General features: G+C 35.6%; 2 protein-coding genes across 6 annotated transcripts in view; one reads left to right on the plus strand and one right to left on the minus strand.

The window, feature by feature from the left end:
• RNF13 (ring finger protein 13) overlaps positions 1 to 16,708 on the plus strand; it is a 259,826-nt gene that overhangs the window by 224,530 nt on the left and 18,588 nt on the right. For all 5 annotated transcript variants that reach the window (XM_077160759.1, XM_077160760.1, XM_077160762.1 and 2 more), the window contains one exon: positions 4,737 to 4,830. In XM_077160759.1, the coding sequence (XP_077016874.1) occupies positions 4,737 to 4,830 (94 nt within the window). The remainder of the gene's footprint in view (positions 1 to 4,736; positions 4,831 to 16,708) is intronic.
• Positions 1 to 16,708, minus strand: part of PFN2 (profilin 2) — a 67,508-nt gene that overhangs the window by 23,452 nt on the left and 27,348 nt on the right. The gene's annotated exons all lie outside the window — the stretch shown is intronic.

Genomic DNA, 16,708 nt, shown 5'->3' on the forward strand with positions numbered 1-16,708 from the left:
CAAATATTCTATTTCAATTTTCGTTTTTTGTCTGCTTGATCTATAAATTCTTGAAAGAAGGATGTCAGGTTTTCTAACCCTTGTTGTGATTTGTCTCCTTGTCATTTTATCAAATTTTACCACTTGTATTTTGAAGCTCTGTTACCAGAGTCATATTGTTATGTTCTTTTCATTAATCAACCTCTTCCTCTTGTGCTGTTGCTGGGGCTGGTGGTCCAGGGGGCTCTTACTCCCTGGAGGCCATGTAGACAATAAGGTCCACCTTATGGAGTTGCCCTACTTCTCACAGTTCTTGCCCGTGTCAAACACAAAAGGCTGAAATTTGTAGAGATGGGCTGTTTTGGCATCACCTCTCTAGTGAGTTCCAGCCTTCTCCATGATCGTGGAGACAATAGTAGACTCCACAACATATTCAGCTCCAGGATCACCCCATTTGATATTGGTGGGATCTCACTCCTGGAAGATAGTAATGGAATTCCCACTGATGACAAGTTTCCCATTCTTAGCCTTGATGTTGCCTTTGAATTTGCCTGAACTTGCTGTGGGTGGAATCATACTGGAACATGCATGCTGTTTACAGCAGCCCTGGTGACCAGGTACCCAATATACCCAAATGTGTTTATTATGACTCATCATCATGTCTCAAAGATGCGGCTGACATTGCACAAAAAGGATGTGGCTGTCTATCTCTTAAGTGAACAGGAACAGAGAGATGCTATATGTCCAGCTGAGCTATGCTCCCTTCTGGAGCTCAGGGTCCTCTTCCAGGCTCATGTGTTGTTGGCAGAATTCATTTCTTTGCAGAAGTAGGACTGAGGTCCCCATTTTCTTACTGACCACCAGCTTGTGGCCAATCTTGGCTCCTAGAGACTATTCACAGTTCCGTTATATGTGGCTTTCTCATGGCATGGCAGCTTACTTCTTTAAGTCTGCAAGATAATCTCTTATTCGAGTCTGCAAAGATGAAGTCTTATATAAAACAATCATAGGAGTGAATAGCTCATCAGCTTTTCCATATAATATATAACTTAATCAAGGGACTAATTATCCTAGCAGCTTTGCTATATTTTGTTAGCTAGAAGTAAGTCACAGGTTTCAACAAGGGGAGGAGATTATAAAAGGGGTATGTCTCATTGGAGTGTGTCTACCACACACTCCTTCATTTTGGATTCAGTTTGCTTCTTTGATTATACCATATAGTAGTTATTTCAAGAAAGGCTATGAATGGTATGTTCTTTCACACTAATTTCATTAAAATATTTCTGTTTCATACTAATGAATAGGGGTTAGCCACTTACAGAATTCTGCATTAAAAGTTATTTTACCTCATCTTTCTGAAGGTATTGTTATATTGTGTCTTTCCTGTTGCTGTAGAGAAACATGCTGTTGGTATATTGTTTCTTGATAGATAATTTGAATTTTCCTTCCGATTTGTTTCTAAAAATTTTTTATATGTCTAGTGAGTTGCAGTTTCTACTCTTTGCCTAGGTTTAGATTTATTTGTAATTATTTTGTCTAGGACTCTTTGTGATGATAAATTTTTAAAAATCAATTTCAGGCCATTCTCAGGCAGTATTTCTTTAAATATTCTTTCTTCTTTTTCTCTATCCTCTTCTGTTTATCTTTTTAAACCTATTTTATACCTTCATATTCTTTTGTCTGTGTCTTATGACCTGCACTCCATGTGTTTTTCATAGTTTGGTTTCTTTTTCTCTCAGTGTTGTATTTTCTAAAGCTCTTTCTTCCAGGCTGTTGATTTTCTTTTCAGCTGTGTCTAATCTGCTATTTATTGAGTTTTTAGTGTCAGTGATTTTTTTTTTTCATTTTTTAAATCTTATTTGATAATTTTTCAGAACTCCTACTTCCTTTTTTGGTAAATAAGGCTTTTTTTTTAACTTTTTAAATTGTATAGTACAACACATACACAAAGCAAAGAAAGAGAAAAACAATCGTTTTCAAAGCACTCTTCACCAAGTAGTTACAGGACAGATCCCAGAGTTTCTCATGGGCTACGATACTATCATCTCAGATTTTTTCTTGTAGCTACTCCAGAACATTGGGGGCTAGAAGGAATAAATATTTTTTTATAATCACAATTGACTTTTTTTTTTCATTTTTGTGAAAAATAACATATATACAAAAAAGCAACAAATTTCAAAGCACAGCACAGCAATTAGATTTCAGTGTTTGGTATGGGTTGCAATTCCACAATTTTAGGTTTTTATTCTAGCAGCTCTATTTTACTGGAGACTAAAAGGAATATCTATATAATGATTCAGCAATCATGCTCTTTTGTAAAACCTTACTTTCTCTGTATCCATCACCTTTGATATTCCTCCTGCTCTTTAGGGGTATTTGGGCTATGGCCATTCTAACTTTTTCATGTTGTAAGGGGCTGTCAGTAATATGGGATAGGGAGATGGAACTAGCTGATATTCTAGACAGTCTGGGCCCTCTAGGTTTCAGGACTTATCTGGTCCAGAGACCCATCTGGAGGTTTTAGGTTTCTGGAAAGTTACCCTAGTGCATGGAACCTTTGTAGAATCTTATATATTGCTCTAGATAGTCTTTAGGATTGTCTGGAATGGTTTTGGTTGGGGTTTGGCAAGTTACGATAGGTAGCAATGTCTAACTGAATCTTGTTAAGAGTGACCTCTATAGTAGCCTCTTGACTCTCTTTGAACTCTCTCAGCTGCTGATGCCTTATGTGTTACATTTCTTTTCCCCATTTTGGTCAGGATGGTATTATTGATCCCATGGTCCAGGGCCAGGCTCATCCCTGGGAGTCATCTCCCACACCGCCAGGTAGACTTTCACCCCTGGATGTCATTTCTCATGTAAGGTGGAAGGCAATGATTTCACTTGCAGAGGTGGGCTTAGAGAGAGTAAGGCTACATGTGAACAACAAAAGAGGTCCTCCAGAAGTAACTGTTAGGCATATCTGTAGGTAGGCCAGATTTCTTGGCTACATACATAAGCTTCACAAGAGCAAGCCTCAAGATCAAGAGCTTGGCCTGTTGATTTGGGTGTCCCTAATGTTTGACACACTATCTGTGATATCCCTGGTGATGAAGTTTAATAGTTCCATATTTTTTTCTCCCATCCCTCAGGGGACTTTACCAATACTTTTTTTTTTTTTTTTTAACTTTTGACCATTACTTTTTTATTATCTGCTTAATATATTCTAGGATGTATCCAGGCATTACATTAAGCTATATAGGATTAAAGACCCTCATTCTTATTCTGGGTTCCCTGTTTCAGTTGTTTAAATGAGGTATCCGGACAGGTTGAGTTAGATTATGTGCTACAGAAAATTTAGGTTCTGGACAAAATAAACCTTTCTTTCCTTTTTCAAAGAGTAGGTAAAGTTCTAAAACATAGACAATGTCTTCCTTACCCCTGTGTTCTGAATTACCTTAATCTTGACCTGATCGGTTTCATTCTTATCTCTCAATACCAGGTTATACATATATAAAACAGCCTCTCAAAATTCAGAAATAATAATTATCACTCCACACTAAATGTGACTGCTATAAAATAAGGCTTTCTTTTAAACACACTTTAAATTATTGTGGCACCAACTGTCTAATTTGGTATTATCTGCTGACTCTTGCTGCTGGTGCATCATTTTTTCTTACTGGAGATGGTAGATACCTTATTGTCAATACCAGTTTTTTTTCTGCATATATTATATGTTGCCTCATTGTGAAAGTGTCTCTCTCAAGTCATATTGCATTTATTTCTGTCATGATCTCCATGATAGCATATGCGCTAGACTACTTTTTAGGTTAATTTCTCAGACTGAGGATTTCCACTTAGTTAAAAATGTATGATTCATACTAGAAATCCTGTCATGGGGCAGATTCAAGGTTTTAGTTTCTTACAGGGAACTTGTTGTCCCCTCTCAAGAGTACCTTAAAAATGACAAACAAGTGACTTCATAATGCAAAAGGGAAAAACCCTTTTCATTTAGAATGCAGGCCTTCAGTGATCTTTTTTGTCTGCATACTCTTTAAGCTCCAGTCCTCCTCTTCAAGCAAGCCTCAAGGCCTGGTCACCTGTTCTGCATGGGAGTGGACCTCCAAGCCCTTGCCATTAGAGTCTATTTCTATGTCCAGTATACTCCACAGTTAAGAAGCATCAGCTTGTGCATTTGATGCTCCCTTTTTGGTTCTGGCCTTTATAGATTTTCCTTTCATTCTTGGAAGTATAGCAATTTATACTGTTAAATATTTTATATATTTTACCCAACATTTCTTAATATTTGTTATAGAGGAATTTTGTCCATTGTGCTGCTGGAATTAAAAGTGCAATAATTCAATTCCTAGACCATGCACCTCCCCCAAAAGAAAAGGTACAATATGTAATAAGTATATGTGTGAAAATTTTGTTTTTCCATAACTTAAAGGAATCTTAATTCCCCCATTCATTTAGATCCATTAAAGTCTTGATAATCTGTAGTGTAGTGTACCATTTGTATTTTTGCAATCAAACTATTTATAATGCCTCTGTCAGTAAATTAAAGATCAAGGTCAATTAATAAAAATGCAAAGGGTAACTAACTAATCACTAATATAATTCACTGCTTTGCATTCATAATATCATTGTGGTTAGGATTTAAGTGAATTGGATTGGCTTACAGTGTCTATCCAAAAACCTAAAGGACATTTTTCTTTCAATGGCTGTTTTCTGATTGTATGTTTAATATCTGACTCCTTTTTTTCTCTTATTTTTAGATCACAAAATTTGTCCAGGACAGACACAGGGCTAGAAGAAACAGACTTCGTAAAGATCAACTTAAGAAACTCCCTATACATAAATTCAAGAAAGGTAAGTGAACGTTTTTATTTACTAAATATTCACTCTTCGTTTATTTTAAGAACACAAGGTAACAGTACTCTCTAATGATACCTTCTAAGTCCCTAACACTCAAGATACTCAGTTAATAATGAATGAGTGAATATGGGAAATGATCTTTTGCTGTGATGCCCCTGATGAGGGCACAGGGGTTTGTAGACAGCAATACTTTTAAAACAATATCACTGACTGAAATGCTTTTTATTGTCACCATGTGCTAGCAGTTCTAAACAATGTGAGCACTGAAACTACTTTTCTACACCAGGTTGCTGTGTTCCTGCTGACTCTCCCTTTTACTCGCCATTATACACCACTGTTTGGTTTTACGTGAACTAAACACAGGAGGAACTATTATTTGTCAATGCATTTTACATTTATCATCTCATTTAATTTTCATATCTCTATGATGTATTCATATTTCTATTATCTTCCCTTTACTTTTAAAGACCTGCAACTTACTATCCCATTATTTTATTAAAAATAGAAAATTTAACAACAAAAGTAGAAATAAAACTATATTAAATACATTATTTATAAAAACACACTGCATTGTTATTATGCAGTGTGGATTAATGAAAATTTAATTGTAGACCAGAGGACTCAATTTTGGAACTTTTTTAGGCTCTATTTTTTGTTACTTTTGTGTTTTCTAAACACAGGGAAAAAATTATTTAAGAAAAATGATGGTGGGCAGGCCATGGTGGCTCAGCAGGCATAGTTCTCGCCTGCTATGCCAGAGACCCGGGTTCGATTCCTCATGCCTGCCCATGCAAAAAAAGGTGGTGATACTGTCCTGGTTAGTTTAAAAAGGGCATGCATAGTTTTTCAGTCAGTATCCTAGTATAGCTTAGTGTAGTCATTTTCAACATTCTAGGATATGTTCTATTATAAGGACTTTATTTTACCATAGATGTTTTAAGTTTATCTTCGAAAGAATATATATATTTTTAGTCATTTGTTGTACAGTTTTTTTTTTTTAGGTTTCCTGCCTCCTTTAGGATTTTTCAAAACTTATGAAATACACTTATCTTTTTTAATAAAGTTTTTATTTTGAAATAACTTCAAACTTACAGGACAGTTGCAAAAAGAACACAAAATCTATGCAGAGAATTCCAGCATACCGCTCAACCCTAGATTTCCAGATCTACCAACTTTTAACCTTTTGCCACATTTGCCATGTCTCTCTCTCTCTCCCTTTCATTTTACAGGATGAGGCATTCTGAGTACTGTGATTTCTTATGTTGACCTGAGATTATCTCAGTCTTCCTTGTTTCAAAAATAAGGAAAATGGGTCTAGAAAGGCAACTTATTTGTCCGAGGTTTCACATAACAAATTATCAGAAAAGTATAGCATTCTTGACATGGAAATGAAAAGTTCAGTCATTTTTAAATGAATTTCAGCAGGAATTCAAAGGGCAACTTGTTTTTTTTCCCCTTATTCAGGCAGTGTACTCCAGGATATCAGGTACAATAATAATCTCATTCTATAGAAAGACAATATCTTATCTTACTAGATAATTGCTAATCTAGTTAATCTACACCCTTTTTCCTCTTAGTTCTCTGACCAAAGACTGGCCCAGCTGTATACTTTAGCATAATGCAGGACAAATTACTAATTGACCATTGGCATACTTGGTCTGCTATCTGGTTAATCTGGTAATTTAAATTCCTCACTCAGTTGAGACCATTCAAGTGAAGTACACTGGAAACTTCTGTTTCAGACAGAACAAATGGAAGGATTTAAAAGAGTAGTGATATGCATCTGTTTGCTAACAAAAAATGCATGAATTATTGGTTTGCTGATAGTAACTTCATTTTTACTCCTCCAAGATTTATTACAAATATCTTTGACTCAGGTATACTATTGGTACATACTGTTAATTGATATTTATAGACTAAGCATGATAATAGATTCAAAATATATGACTCTACTGCTCATTTATTAAAATTTCTTATTTCTGATTTAAATACAAATAAGACAGATAAAAACTGTTAAAACAGGGTGAGAGAAAAACTATTGAAACAAGGTAGCTATTTTATAGCATTCAAATCCTTTGTTCCTAAAAGGTAGAGACCATTCCCTATTTATTTCATAGATTTGCTTTCTACTTCCAAATTTGTAAATTAATGTTGCTTTTATTTCTAAAAAAAAAAAAAAATGCCATTCAAAATAGTATATCTGTTCTTGTGACCATCCAGAAGAAGGAAATAATTATGAAGAGATTTGTTGGATTTAATTTTGGAATTAAACTGCAGCCTGCAATTCTCAAACTGTGTAAATTGTCCAAGATACTGCCCCAAAGTTTGAGGGGTACTACAGATATTTTAAATTTTCAAGGAAAACACAAGAGGTGCTGTCAGACACTCATGAGCTACTAGCTGATATTACTTCAGTTTCAGCATTAGATTGCTTAGTTGTTTACAGTAATGCTAGTTTTTTATGAATCTAGATTTTCAGTAGTTATTGTGAAAAATTGCAAGTATAGCCTGAAAGTTAGCATAGAACAGGAAATGATGTTAGCAGTACCCAATCTGATTCCAAAGTTTGGATGTTGTGCAGGACCCAAAAGGCATTAAGTTATTAGGACATAAATACCTATTAAGTTGCTTTGGACTTAACTAAATAAATAGAATTCTTAAGGTGTTTAATTATTTATTTATTTATTGAGAAATATACATGCACACACAGTCTAACCATATTATACAATCAGTGGCTCACAGTTTCATCACAGCTGTGTATTCTTCACCATGATCATTTTTAGAACATTTGCATCACTTCAGAAAAAGAAATAAAAAGAAAAAAATCAAACTCATACATTCCATACCCCTAACCCCTCCCTCTTATAGACCCACAGTATTTCAATCTACTGAATTGAATTCAATTTTCAATTGAAAATTTCAATAAATTTTCACCCTTTATCTCCCTGTATTAGTTGTTTATTTGTTTATTCATCCTTTTTTAAAAAAATTCATCTGTCCACACTGTGAATAAAATGAGCATCGGACACAAAGTTTTCACAGTCACACTAAAAACTATATTGTTATATAGTCTTTTTCTAGAATCAAGGCTACTGGAACACAGTTCAGCAGTTTCAGCTACTTCCCTCTAGCCACACCATAAACTAAAAAGGGATATCTGTATAAAGCATAAGAATAACCTTCAGGATAACCTCTCAACTCTTTTTTGAAATCTGTCAGCCACTAAAACTTTGTCTCATCTCTCTTACCCTTTTGTTCAAAAAGGCTTCCTCAATTCCATGATGCCAGGTCCTGGCTCATCTCCAGGAGTCAGATCCCATGATGCCAGGGAGATTTATACCCCTGGGCCCCTCCCACATAGAGGGAGAAAGCATTGAGTTCTCCTGCCAAGTTGGTTTAGAGAGAGAGGGGCCACATCTGAGCAACAAAAGAGGTTCTCTAGGAGAGACCCTTAGGCATAATTATAAGTAGGCTTAGCTTCTCCTTTGCAGGAATAAGCTTCATAGGGGCAAGCCCCAAGATAGAGGGCTCAGCCTATTGAATTGGTTGTTCCCACTGCTTGTGAGAATATCAGAAATTTCCCAGATGGGGAAGTTTAATATTTCCTCCTTTCTCCCCAGTCTCCAAGGGGACTTTGCAAATACTTTTTTTTATTCTCTGCCCAAATTACTATGGGATAAATTGGAGCATCACACTCACCTGAACAAACCAACAAGATTTCATGCCCTGTTCAAGATTCCATGTACTTAAGGTTTTCAAGTAAACTGACAGTACAAGTTAAATTAGACAATGTGCAACCCAAAATACAATTTTGCACTAAATAAACACTCTCCCTTTGGTCTCACACAGAGGTTGAAGTTTGAAAATATGGGTCTTGGTGTATTTTTGTCTGTCTACAGGCACTATGAATAAATTACTGAGACATTAAAGGCACTAAGAACTGAAGAAGTTTGGGAATCTCTGCTGTAGTCTATTATAGAATTTTGTTCAAAATTCAAAACATTTGTCTGGTTTTTCCTTTCCTTAAGTAACTGCTCTAGAAACAGTACTATGAGATTCAAAGTGTAATCTGTTTAAGAGGATTTGGAGAGAATAATAAGGCACAAAGGGTATGTGTTAGAAAGCATATAATTATGGTAATATCAGAAGTTGGTTTTCAATACCTGTCAAAAGACAGTTTTTAACACCTCATTGGTATTAGCCTTACTGTGATTATAAAGTGATGCTATGAATTGAACATAAATTGATTTTATAAATGGTTTCTTTTGAGCATCTCATAAAATCCACTTAGTCCTTAGTTGATGGTAACTTAAGTACGGACTTTATTTATAACCATTTGGATGAGAAAGATGGATTAAAATATGATTTTAAAGCCCTATTAATGGGCATTATTCCTAAGCCCATGCAATAGAATATTATGTAACTATTTTAAATGTTTTAAAGTAACTTTTTCACTCATTCATTCATGGAATAAATATAATTCATTTTTCGATCCATTTAATTCAGAAAATAATTGCTGAGTACCTACTACATGCCAGTCACTGTTCTAAAGTATCATTTTCTAAAATAGGTATTATCAGATATTAATAAAACCTCTGACTTTTCTTGAGCTCTTACCCAAAAATTTAGTTTGTAAGGCTGTTCACATTGGGCATTTTTATAAATCTAGATTATTATTCACTATGATTCAGAATTTTCACCACTAAGTCCTGATTATCATCCATCTAAATTTAGAAGAACATCTCTTTTACATGACAATGGATTTCATGTTCTAGATATCATTTATCTTTGCCCTAGCCCCTGTAATAGCATCTTCTCTCCATGCCTTTCTTTTTATTGGAGAAGAAAGAATTTATTCATGACCTTGCAAGAACAGGCGCCCAGCCAAACACAGAATGGTGGCTGGTGCACCAAACAATAGAATCCACAGGTATTTATATCCTAAGCTCTTAGCAGGCAGGCCCCTCCCCTGTTTCTCCACTGATTGGATACTCCAGAAGTTACAGCTTATCCAGATAGTGGAACTGATTCAAATTTCCCGTGGAAGGTTCCTGCTTTTGATTACACTTTACACTTCAATGACACGTGTTATGAAAGAATGAAAGATTAGCCGTTACTTATTTACACTTTGTGTCTACCTATTTTGTGCCAATTCTAGGCTTATCCCAGAGGCGCTCTCTTTTCCTGCCTGCAAAACCAGTGTGAGTTATTCTGCAGTGCTATCTTGTGTGAAAGCTAAACTTTATCTTCTTACAAATCCCCCTCTTTCTTTTACAACTCTTAGTTTTCACATTTTAGTCTTTCTTCAAACTTGATAAGAGCCTTTTCACACTTTTCATCATAGGGATCTTCCTTTTTAAGTGGGTACAAATTGTTTTGCCTGCACTAAATAGGTATTTGCTTGGTTAAGGCAGCCTCAGAGAGTCTTTGAACTAACCCTCGGGCACATGGGATAATGTACTGCCCACGTGCTGTGAGTACCCCAGCTAGGATGATTAAAGAAGTTAGCATGGACAGTGCCACCCTTTTCATTTCCTAGACCAGTTTTCTAACAGTCCTATGAGAGGATTATTAATGCCTGTTATTCAGATAAGGCCATTAAGCCTTGTGTATCTTTAGGGATAGTTCCATCTGGGACTTAATTACTGGGGATAAATGTACAACAACTACACCTGACGATAATACAAATGCCTCCATTTTAGCTAGCATCATGTCTAGGGCCATCCTATTTCCTATGTCCTTTGTCTAGTAGCCTCCCACTGTTCTGCTATTTCCTTTTCTGCATCTGTGGTGTAATTGATAAATATTTGCTGATTAATCCACTCCATGTTTTTGTTGATGGTGAACCACCAGAATAAGGATGGCTCAAATCCTGTAGCTACTTGATTCCTAGCCTTAAAATTATATGGAATTTCCCTTGGCACCCCTGTAATGTCTAAATAAACTTGATCATCAAAGGAACCAAGTAAGCTTCCTTTTTTTCTTTTCCCTTGGGTTAGAACTTCCTTCTCCTCTTCAAATGCCAGAGTGAATGGGATGGCCAAATGGACCAGAGCACAGGTCCCCTTCCACTTCCACTTCTTAGGTAATACTGGTTGGAGGATGCCCTTCTCACAATACCACCAAAGGTCTGCTGGGGGTGTGGTTAAACTGGAGAAATTACCAGTACTATCCTCAGTCACATCCCATGCTTGGGTACATGAGGCCATGGTCCCAAGGTCCTGAAGCCCTTCTTCCCGTCTAGAGAGACAGGCAGCGTGGTTTCCTGAGCCAAGCAAGAAGCTATTGTGGCCTTGACTATATATATATATTTATTGACAAATCTTTCTACACATCCAATCCATACATGGTATACAATCAGTGGCTCACAGTATCGTCACATAGTGGGTATTCATCACCATGTTCATTTTTTAGAACATTTGCATCACTCCAGAAAAATAAAAAGTAAAAAAGTCATACATCCTATATGCTTTACCCCTCCCTCTCATTGACCACTAGTATTTCCCTATACTCAATTTATTTTATCCTGTATCCCCCTTATTATTTATTTATTTTTTATCCATATTTTTTTACTCATCTGTCCATACCCTGGATAAAAGGAGCATCAGTCACAGGGCTTTCACAATCACACAGACACATTGTAAAAGCTGTGTCATTAAACAATTGTGTTCAACAATCAAGGCAACTGGAACACAGCTCAACAGTTTCAGGTACTTCCCTCCAGCCTCTCCAATCCACCATAACCTATATCTGTCTATATAATTCCATGCCTTTCTTTTACTGCTGTTTTCAGTTTTCCAGTTCCTATAGTTGCCTAGCTGATGGTAAACTTAAAGGCATTTCTCAGAGAAGGAAGTGAGAAGTATTGGATTTTAATGATTAACTTTATTCTGAGGACAAATTAAGGTATTCTTTATGGCCAAGATCCCACAAGTACTAGGGAGGTGGCTAATCTTTCTTAACAAGTGCTTCATGAAAATTGGATAATTTCCTTTATTTTTCCCTCACTTGTTTTCAATCAAAAACACTGCACAGATCATTCTTACCTATTTATATGAAATATTTTATGAATCAAGAAAGATAAATAGATGAACCAAAACTTGTAGTAGCATGCTTACTATGAATTACTCATTCTGATGTCATTTTCCCAAGACCTGCACCCTTCCAAATTTGATTTTGAATTTGTGCATTTGATGATGCTACCTAACCAAATTCAGTACAACAAGTGTTTTTTTAAATGGCTTATTTTAAAAAATACATGTGCAAAGAGTAACTACACATGGCCCAAATATATGAAGTATTATTCAAATTCACTAACAAAGAAATTAAAACTAAAACAGTAAGATACCATTTTGTCTACCTGTCACACTATCAGTGTTTAAAGACACTTACCATCCAGCTGAGAGCTGAGAACTGAGCATTCTCATACCTTTCATTGCTAGAAATAGTGGAAGCTGTCAAAATATCTACTGGGAACATTTTGGTAATGTATAAGAGGTTTTAAAATAGTTTTACTTCTTGACCCAATAATTTCATTTATAGAAATTAATCCTAAGGAAATAATCAGAATAATATATAAGAATTTAAAGTTGTTAATTTTTGTACTTATCATAATAAGGAAATAGTAACTAATAGTAGGGGTACAATTAGGTAAATTATAGTTTATAGTATTTAGAATACTGTGTAACGTTTTACAATTGCATTCTTAAATTAACCCACTCATTTGGTAAATAAGTATTGAGTACCTATAATGTGCTGGGAACTCATCTGAACAGAGGGCTATGCTTTCTTGATGTACTAAAAATATCAGGTAGTTATAAGAACTGTACCAAGAATCAAAATAGAATATAATAGAGATGTGGATGGCTGAGATACAAATGACAGGGAGACAACCATATAAAGACTAGGGCATGAGTATTTCAGGTAAAGGGGAAAAGCAAGTGCAAATAATCTAACTAAGATAGAAATGAATGTGGAATATTGGGAGAGAGAAGAAAAGGCCAGTGTGGCTGAAAAGAGAACAAGGAATATGAAAGGAGATTAAAGAGGTAGGCAAGTGTTAGATTTTCTAGGGCTTTTAAACCCAAGGCAAGGAGTTTGGATAGTTTCAAATGCAAAGGAAAACCACTGATGTATTTTAAGCAGGAAAATCCTGTGATCTGATTTGTGCTTTAATAAGATTATTCTAGATACTAGAGAATGGGTTACAAGGGAAGTGTGTAATTGAGGAGATTAATTAAGCTATTGTATTAGTCTGGATGGTTCTAGGGTGGTAGCTATAAAGTTGCATTAAAGTGAACCAATGTATTCAACATTCAGAAACAGGCAAAGAAAATGTAATAAACAATATGTATTATATGTTAGGTAAGAAGTACTCTGGATAAAAGGAATAGGTAAAAGGGTAAGGTAATCAGGAGTATTGTGTATGTGCTCATGTACAACTTTAAATAGGGTGATTAAGGTATGTTTTACTGAAGTATAATTTGAGCAAAGACTTGACAGAGTTAAGAGTATTAGCTATCTTGATATATGGGGAGTGTTCCAGGTGGATAGGACAGCCAGTGTAAAGACCCTAAAAGTGTTCTTTATGTATTTAAGGAATAGTAAGGAGCCCAGTGTGACTGGAGTGGAGAAAATAGGGAAGAGTTGTAGTAAATGAGATCAGAGAAATGACACGTCTTGGTTAAGACCTTTGGCATGTCCTCTGAGCAAAATGGTTAGCCAATGCAGGATTTGGATAGACAAAAGATCTAAATTAAATGTTAGAAAGATCTTTTTGGCTACTATGTTAAGAATAATAGGCTACAGAGGGGTAAAGTTATTAGCAGAGAGACTGGATAGGTGGCTATTATAGCAATTCAAGTGTAATATTAATGGAGCTTGGACTAGAGAGGTTGCAGTAGAGGAAATGAAATCTTCAGATTCTGTATATATTTGGAAGATGGAGTTTACTGTATTTACAAATGGATAGATATGAGGAAAGGAGACAAGCATGATTCTAAGTTTTTTGGTCGGAGCAACAGAATCCAAAGGGATGGCATTGCCTTTAATGGAAATAAGGACCCTGTATGAGTGGAGAAAGTTTTGGGGGAGAAATTGAGAGAATGAAGAATTTCAGATGTCTACTAGACATTATGAATGAGTCTGGAGTTTAAGACATGAGTTTGACCTGGAAATATTGGAATACAGATGTATTTAAACCATGAGACTTGTTTTAAGATTACAGAGAATTAGTGAGGATGGAGACAAGAATACCAAAGACAGAGTCCTGGGGCATTCTAACAGTAAGTAAGATAGATGGAAGCAGTGGTGACTAAGGAGTGAATAGTAAAATAGGAGAAAATTAAGAGTGTGGTTTATGGGAAATCAAGTGATAAAACCCTTTCAAGAAAAGGCATGATAAACACTGTCAAATGCTCCTGATAGATAAGTAAGATGAGAACGGAGAATTGACTATTGGAAGCTCTTGATGATCTTGATAAACATTTCAGTGGAGTGGTAAAGCCAAAAACCTAATTGTGGTGACTTAAACAGGGAAACAGGAGAGGGATTGGAAAAATTCATTAAGTGCACATAACTCTTCAAGGAGTTTTACCACAAAGGAGGACAAAGAAAATAGAGTGGTGGCTGGTGGAAAAAGTTCAGTCAAGAAATAATAGCATATTTGCTCATGAAATTGATGTAACAGATGGGAGAGTTGCTGGAATAATCTTAAGACAGCAAGAGGGGATGGGATCTGGTGCACATATAGGTGGCTTGACCTTAGGTAGGAAGGAGCATGGGAAGTTGAACTAAGGAAAGGTCAGATATGTGTGGATGAAAATTGTTAGTAGATGGATAGTCGTGGTGGTAAATATGTAGAAGTGCTTTTTGCTTCCATTTTCCTCAAACAGGAAACAATTATCAACTAAATATGAGGATGGGAGGAGAAATGTTGGAGGTTTGAGCACACAAAGTAGAAAATAATATTCTAGGAGAGTGGGAAGGAGAATGAGTTAGGGAAATACAGTATGATTGCCAACCAGCCTGAACCTCCCTTTAAGGTTCATGGTTATGAACTGTGGTAGTTAGGTTCAGGTGTCAATTTGGCCAGGTGAAGGTGCCTAGTTCTATTACTGTGGACATGAGCCAATGGCATGTAAAGCTCATCTGTCACTGATTACATCTGCAGTCAGCTAGGAGGCATGCCTACTGCAATGAATGATATTTGATTTAATTGGCTGGATACTTAAATGAGAGACTCAGCATAGCACAGCCCAAGAAGCTCAACATACCTCATCTGAGCACTCGCAGCTCAGCCCAGGGCTTTGGAGATGCAGAAAGGAATCACCTGGGGGAAAGTTGTTGGAACCCAGAGGCCTGGAAAGAAGGCCAGCAGAGATCACCCTGTGCCTTCCCGTGTAAGACAAGAACCTCAGTTGAAAGTTAGCTGCCTTTCCTCTGAAGAATTAGGCATTTTTAATGAAATAAACCCCCTTTTATTAAAAGCCAGTCCATCTTGGTGCGTTTCATTCCGGCAGGTAGTAACTAGAACATGAACCATGTCAGCATAACTGTGTACGGTTCTCCAGCCACATGCATCTGTATTGATTGGTGTTATCCTTATCATTCTTTTCTTTAAATTGTGAAGTGCAATAAATATAGAGAAGAGAGTGTAAACACATTTCGTGAACCATTCAGTTCAAGAAATAGAATATTAGCAGGACTCCAGAATCAACCATGTTCCCTTCTAGATTATATTTTCTTACCCATGGGAGGTAATCACCAGCCTGACTTGAAATGATTTCTTTGTCTTTCTCTTAAGTTTTATACCTATGTTTGAATTCCTAAACAAAAAAGCTTAATTTTATTTATTTATAGATCACATTTTTTGTCTTTTATCATCTTTTTTTTTTTCTTTTTGGAGAATTCATCCATGTTAATTGCTTATATGTGTACTTCATTTACATATTGCTGTATAAATTTATTTATTTATCCATTTTGCTATTAATGAGGATTTGGGTTCTTTTCAGTTATAGGGCCAGAATGCTTCTTAAAAACATTCTTGAACATATATCCTGTTGTATTTGTATATGTGTTTCTCTATTACCTAGAAAAATTAATTAGCTGGATCATAGGATATGCCTGTCATCAGCTTTACTGGATAATACCAAACCATTTTTCAAAGTAATTGGTAGTCCCATTTTATTACAGGAGTTCTTGTTGCTCCACATATTTACCAATATTTATTTTTCACAGATTCTTTTCAATTTAACTGTTCAGGTGGATCTGTAAAGATATCTCATTGTGGTTTTAATTTACATTTCCCTCATTACCAGTTAGGTTATGTACCTGCTTATGTGTTTACTTAGGAATTGAAATTCCACTTTCGTGAATTACCTTTTATCTCATTTGCCCATTCTTCTGTTGAGTTATCCATTTTTTTTTGTTTATTTTCTTGTTCATTTGTAAGAGGAATTTTTTATATATTCTCACAACTCTCCCTGGAGTTGTACTACGTGGCAGTTCTGTATTTGGTATACCAGTCCTTCACAGATTTTATGTGCTTTAAGTATCTTCTTCTAGTTTGTGGTTTATCTTTTATAGGACTAAGGGTCTTTCTTTCATGATTACTGTTTTTACATGTTTTCAGAAAACTTATCTACTCCAAGGTCATAATGATATTTATATTCTGAAAGCTTTCTAGTTTAGCCTTTCACATTTAGGTCTTTAATCTACCTGAACTGATTTTGTAAAATAGGGATACAATTTAAATTTTTTTCAATCTGATATTTTACATATGGTAATCCATTTGTTCCTGATTTGATCATAAGAACTATACTGTTCTGTAGTGTCATTCTGACATAATTCAAGTGTCCTTGTATGTGTAGCT

The sequence above is a fragment of the Tamandua tetradactyla genome, chromosome 5 (genome assembly GCF_023851605.1).
Source record: "Tamandua tetradactyla isolate mTamTet1 chromosome 5, mTamTet1.pri, whole genome shotgun sequence".
Taxonomy (NCBI): Eukaryota; Metazoa; Chordata; class Mammalia; order Pilosa; family Myrmecophagidae; genus Tamandua; species Tamandua tetradactyla.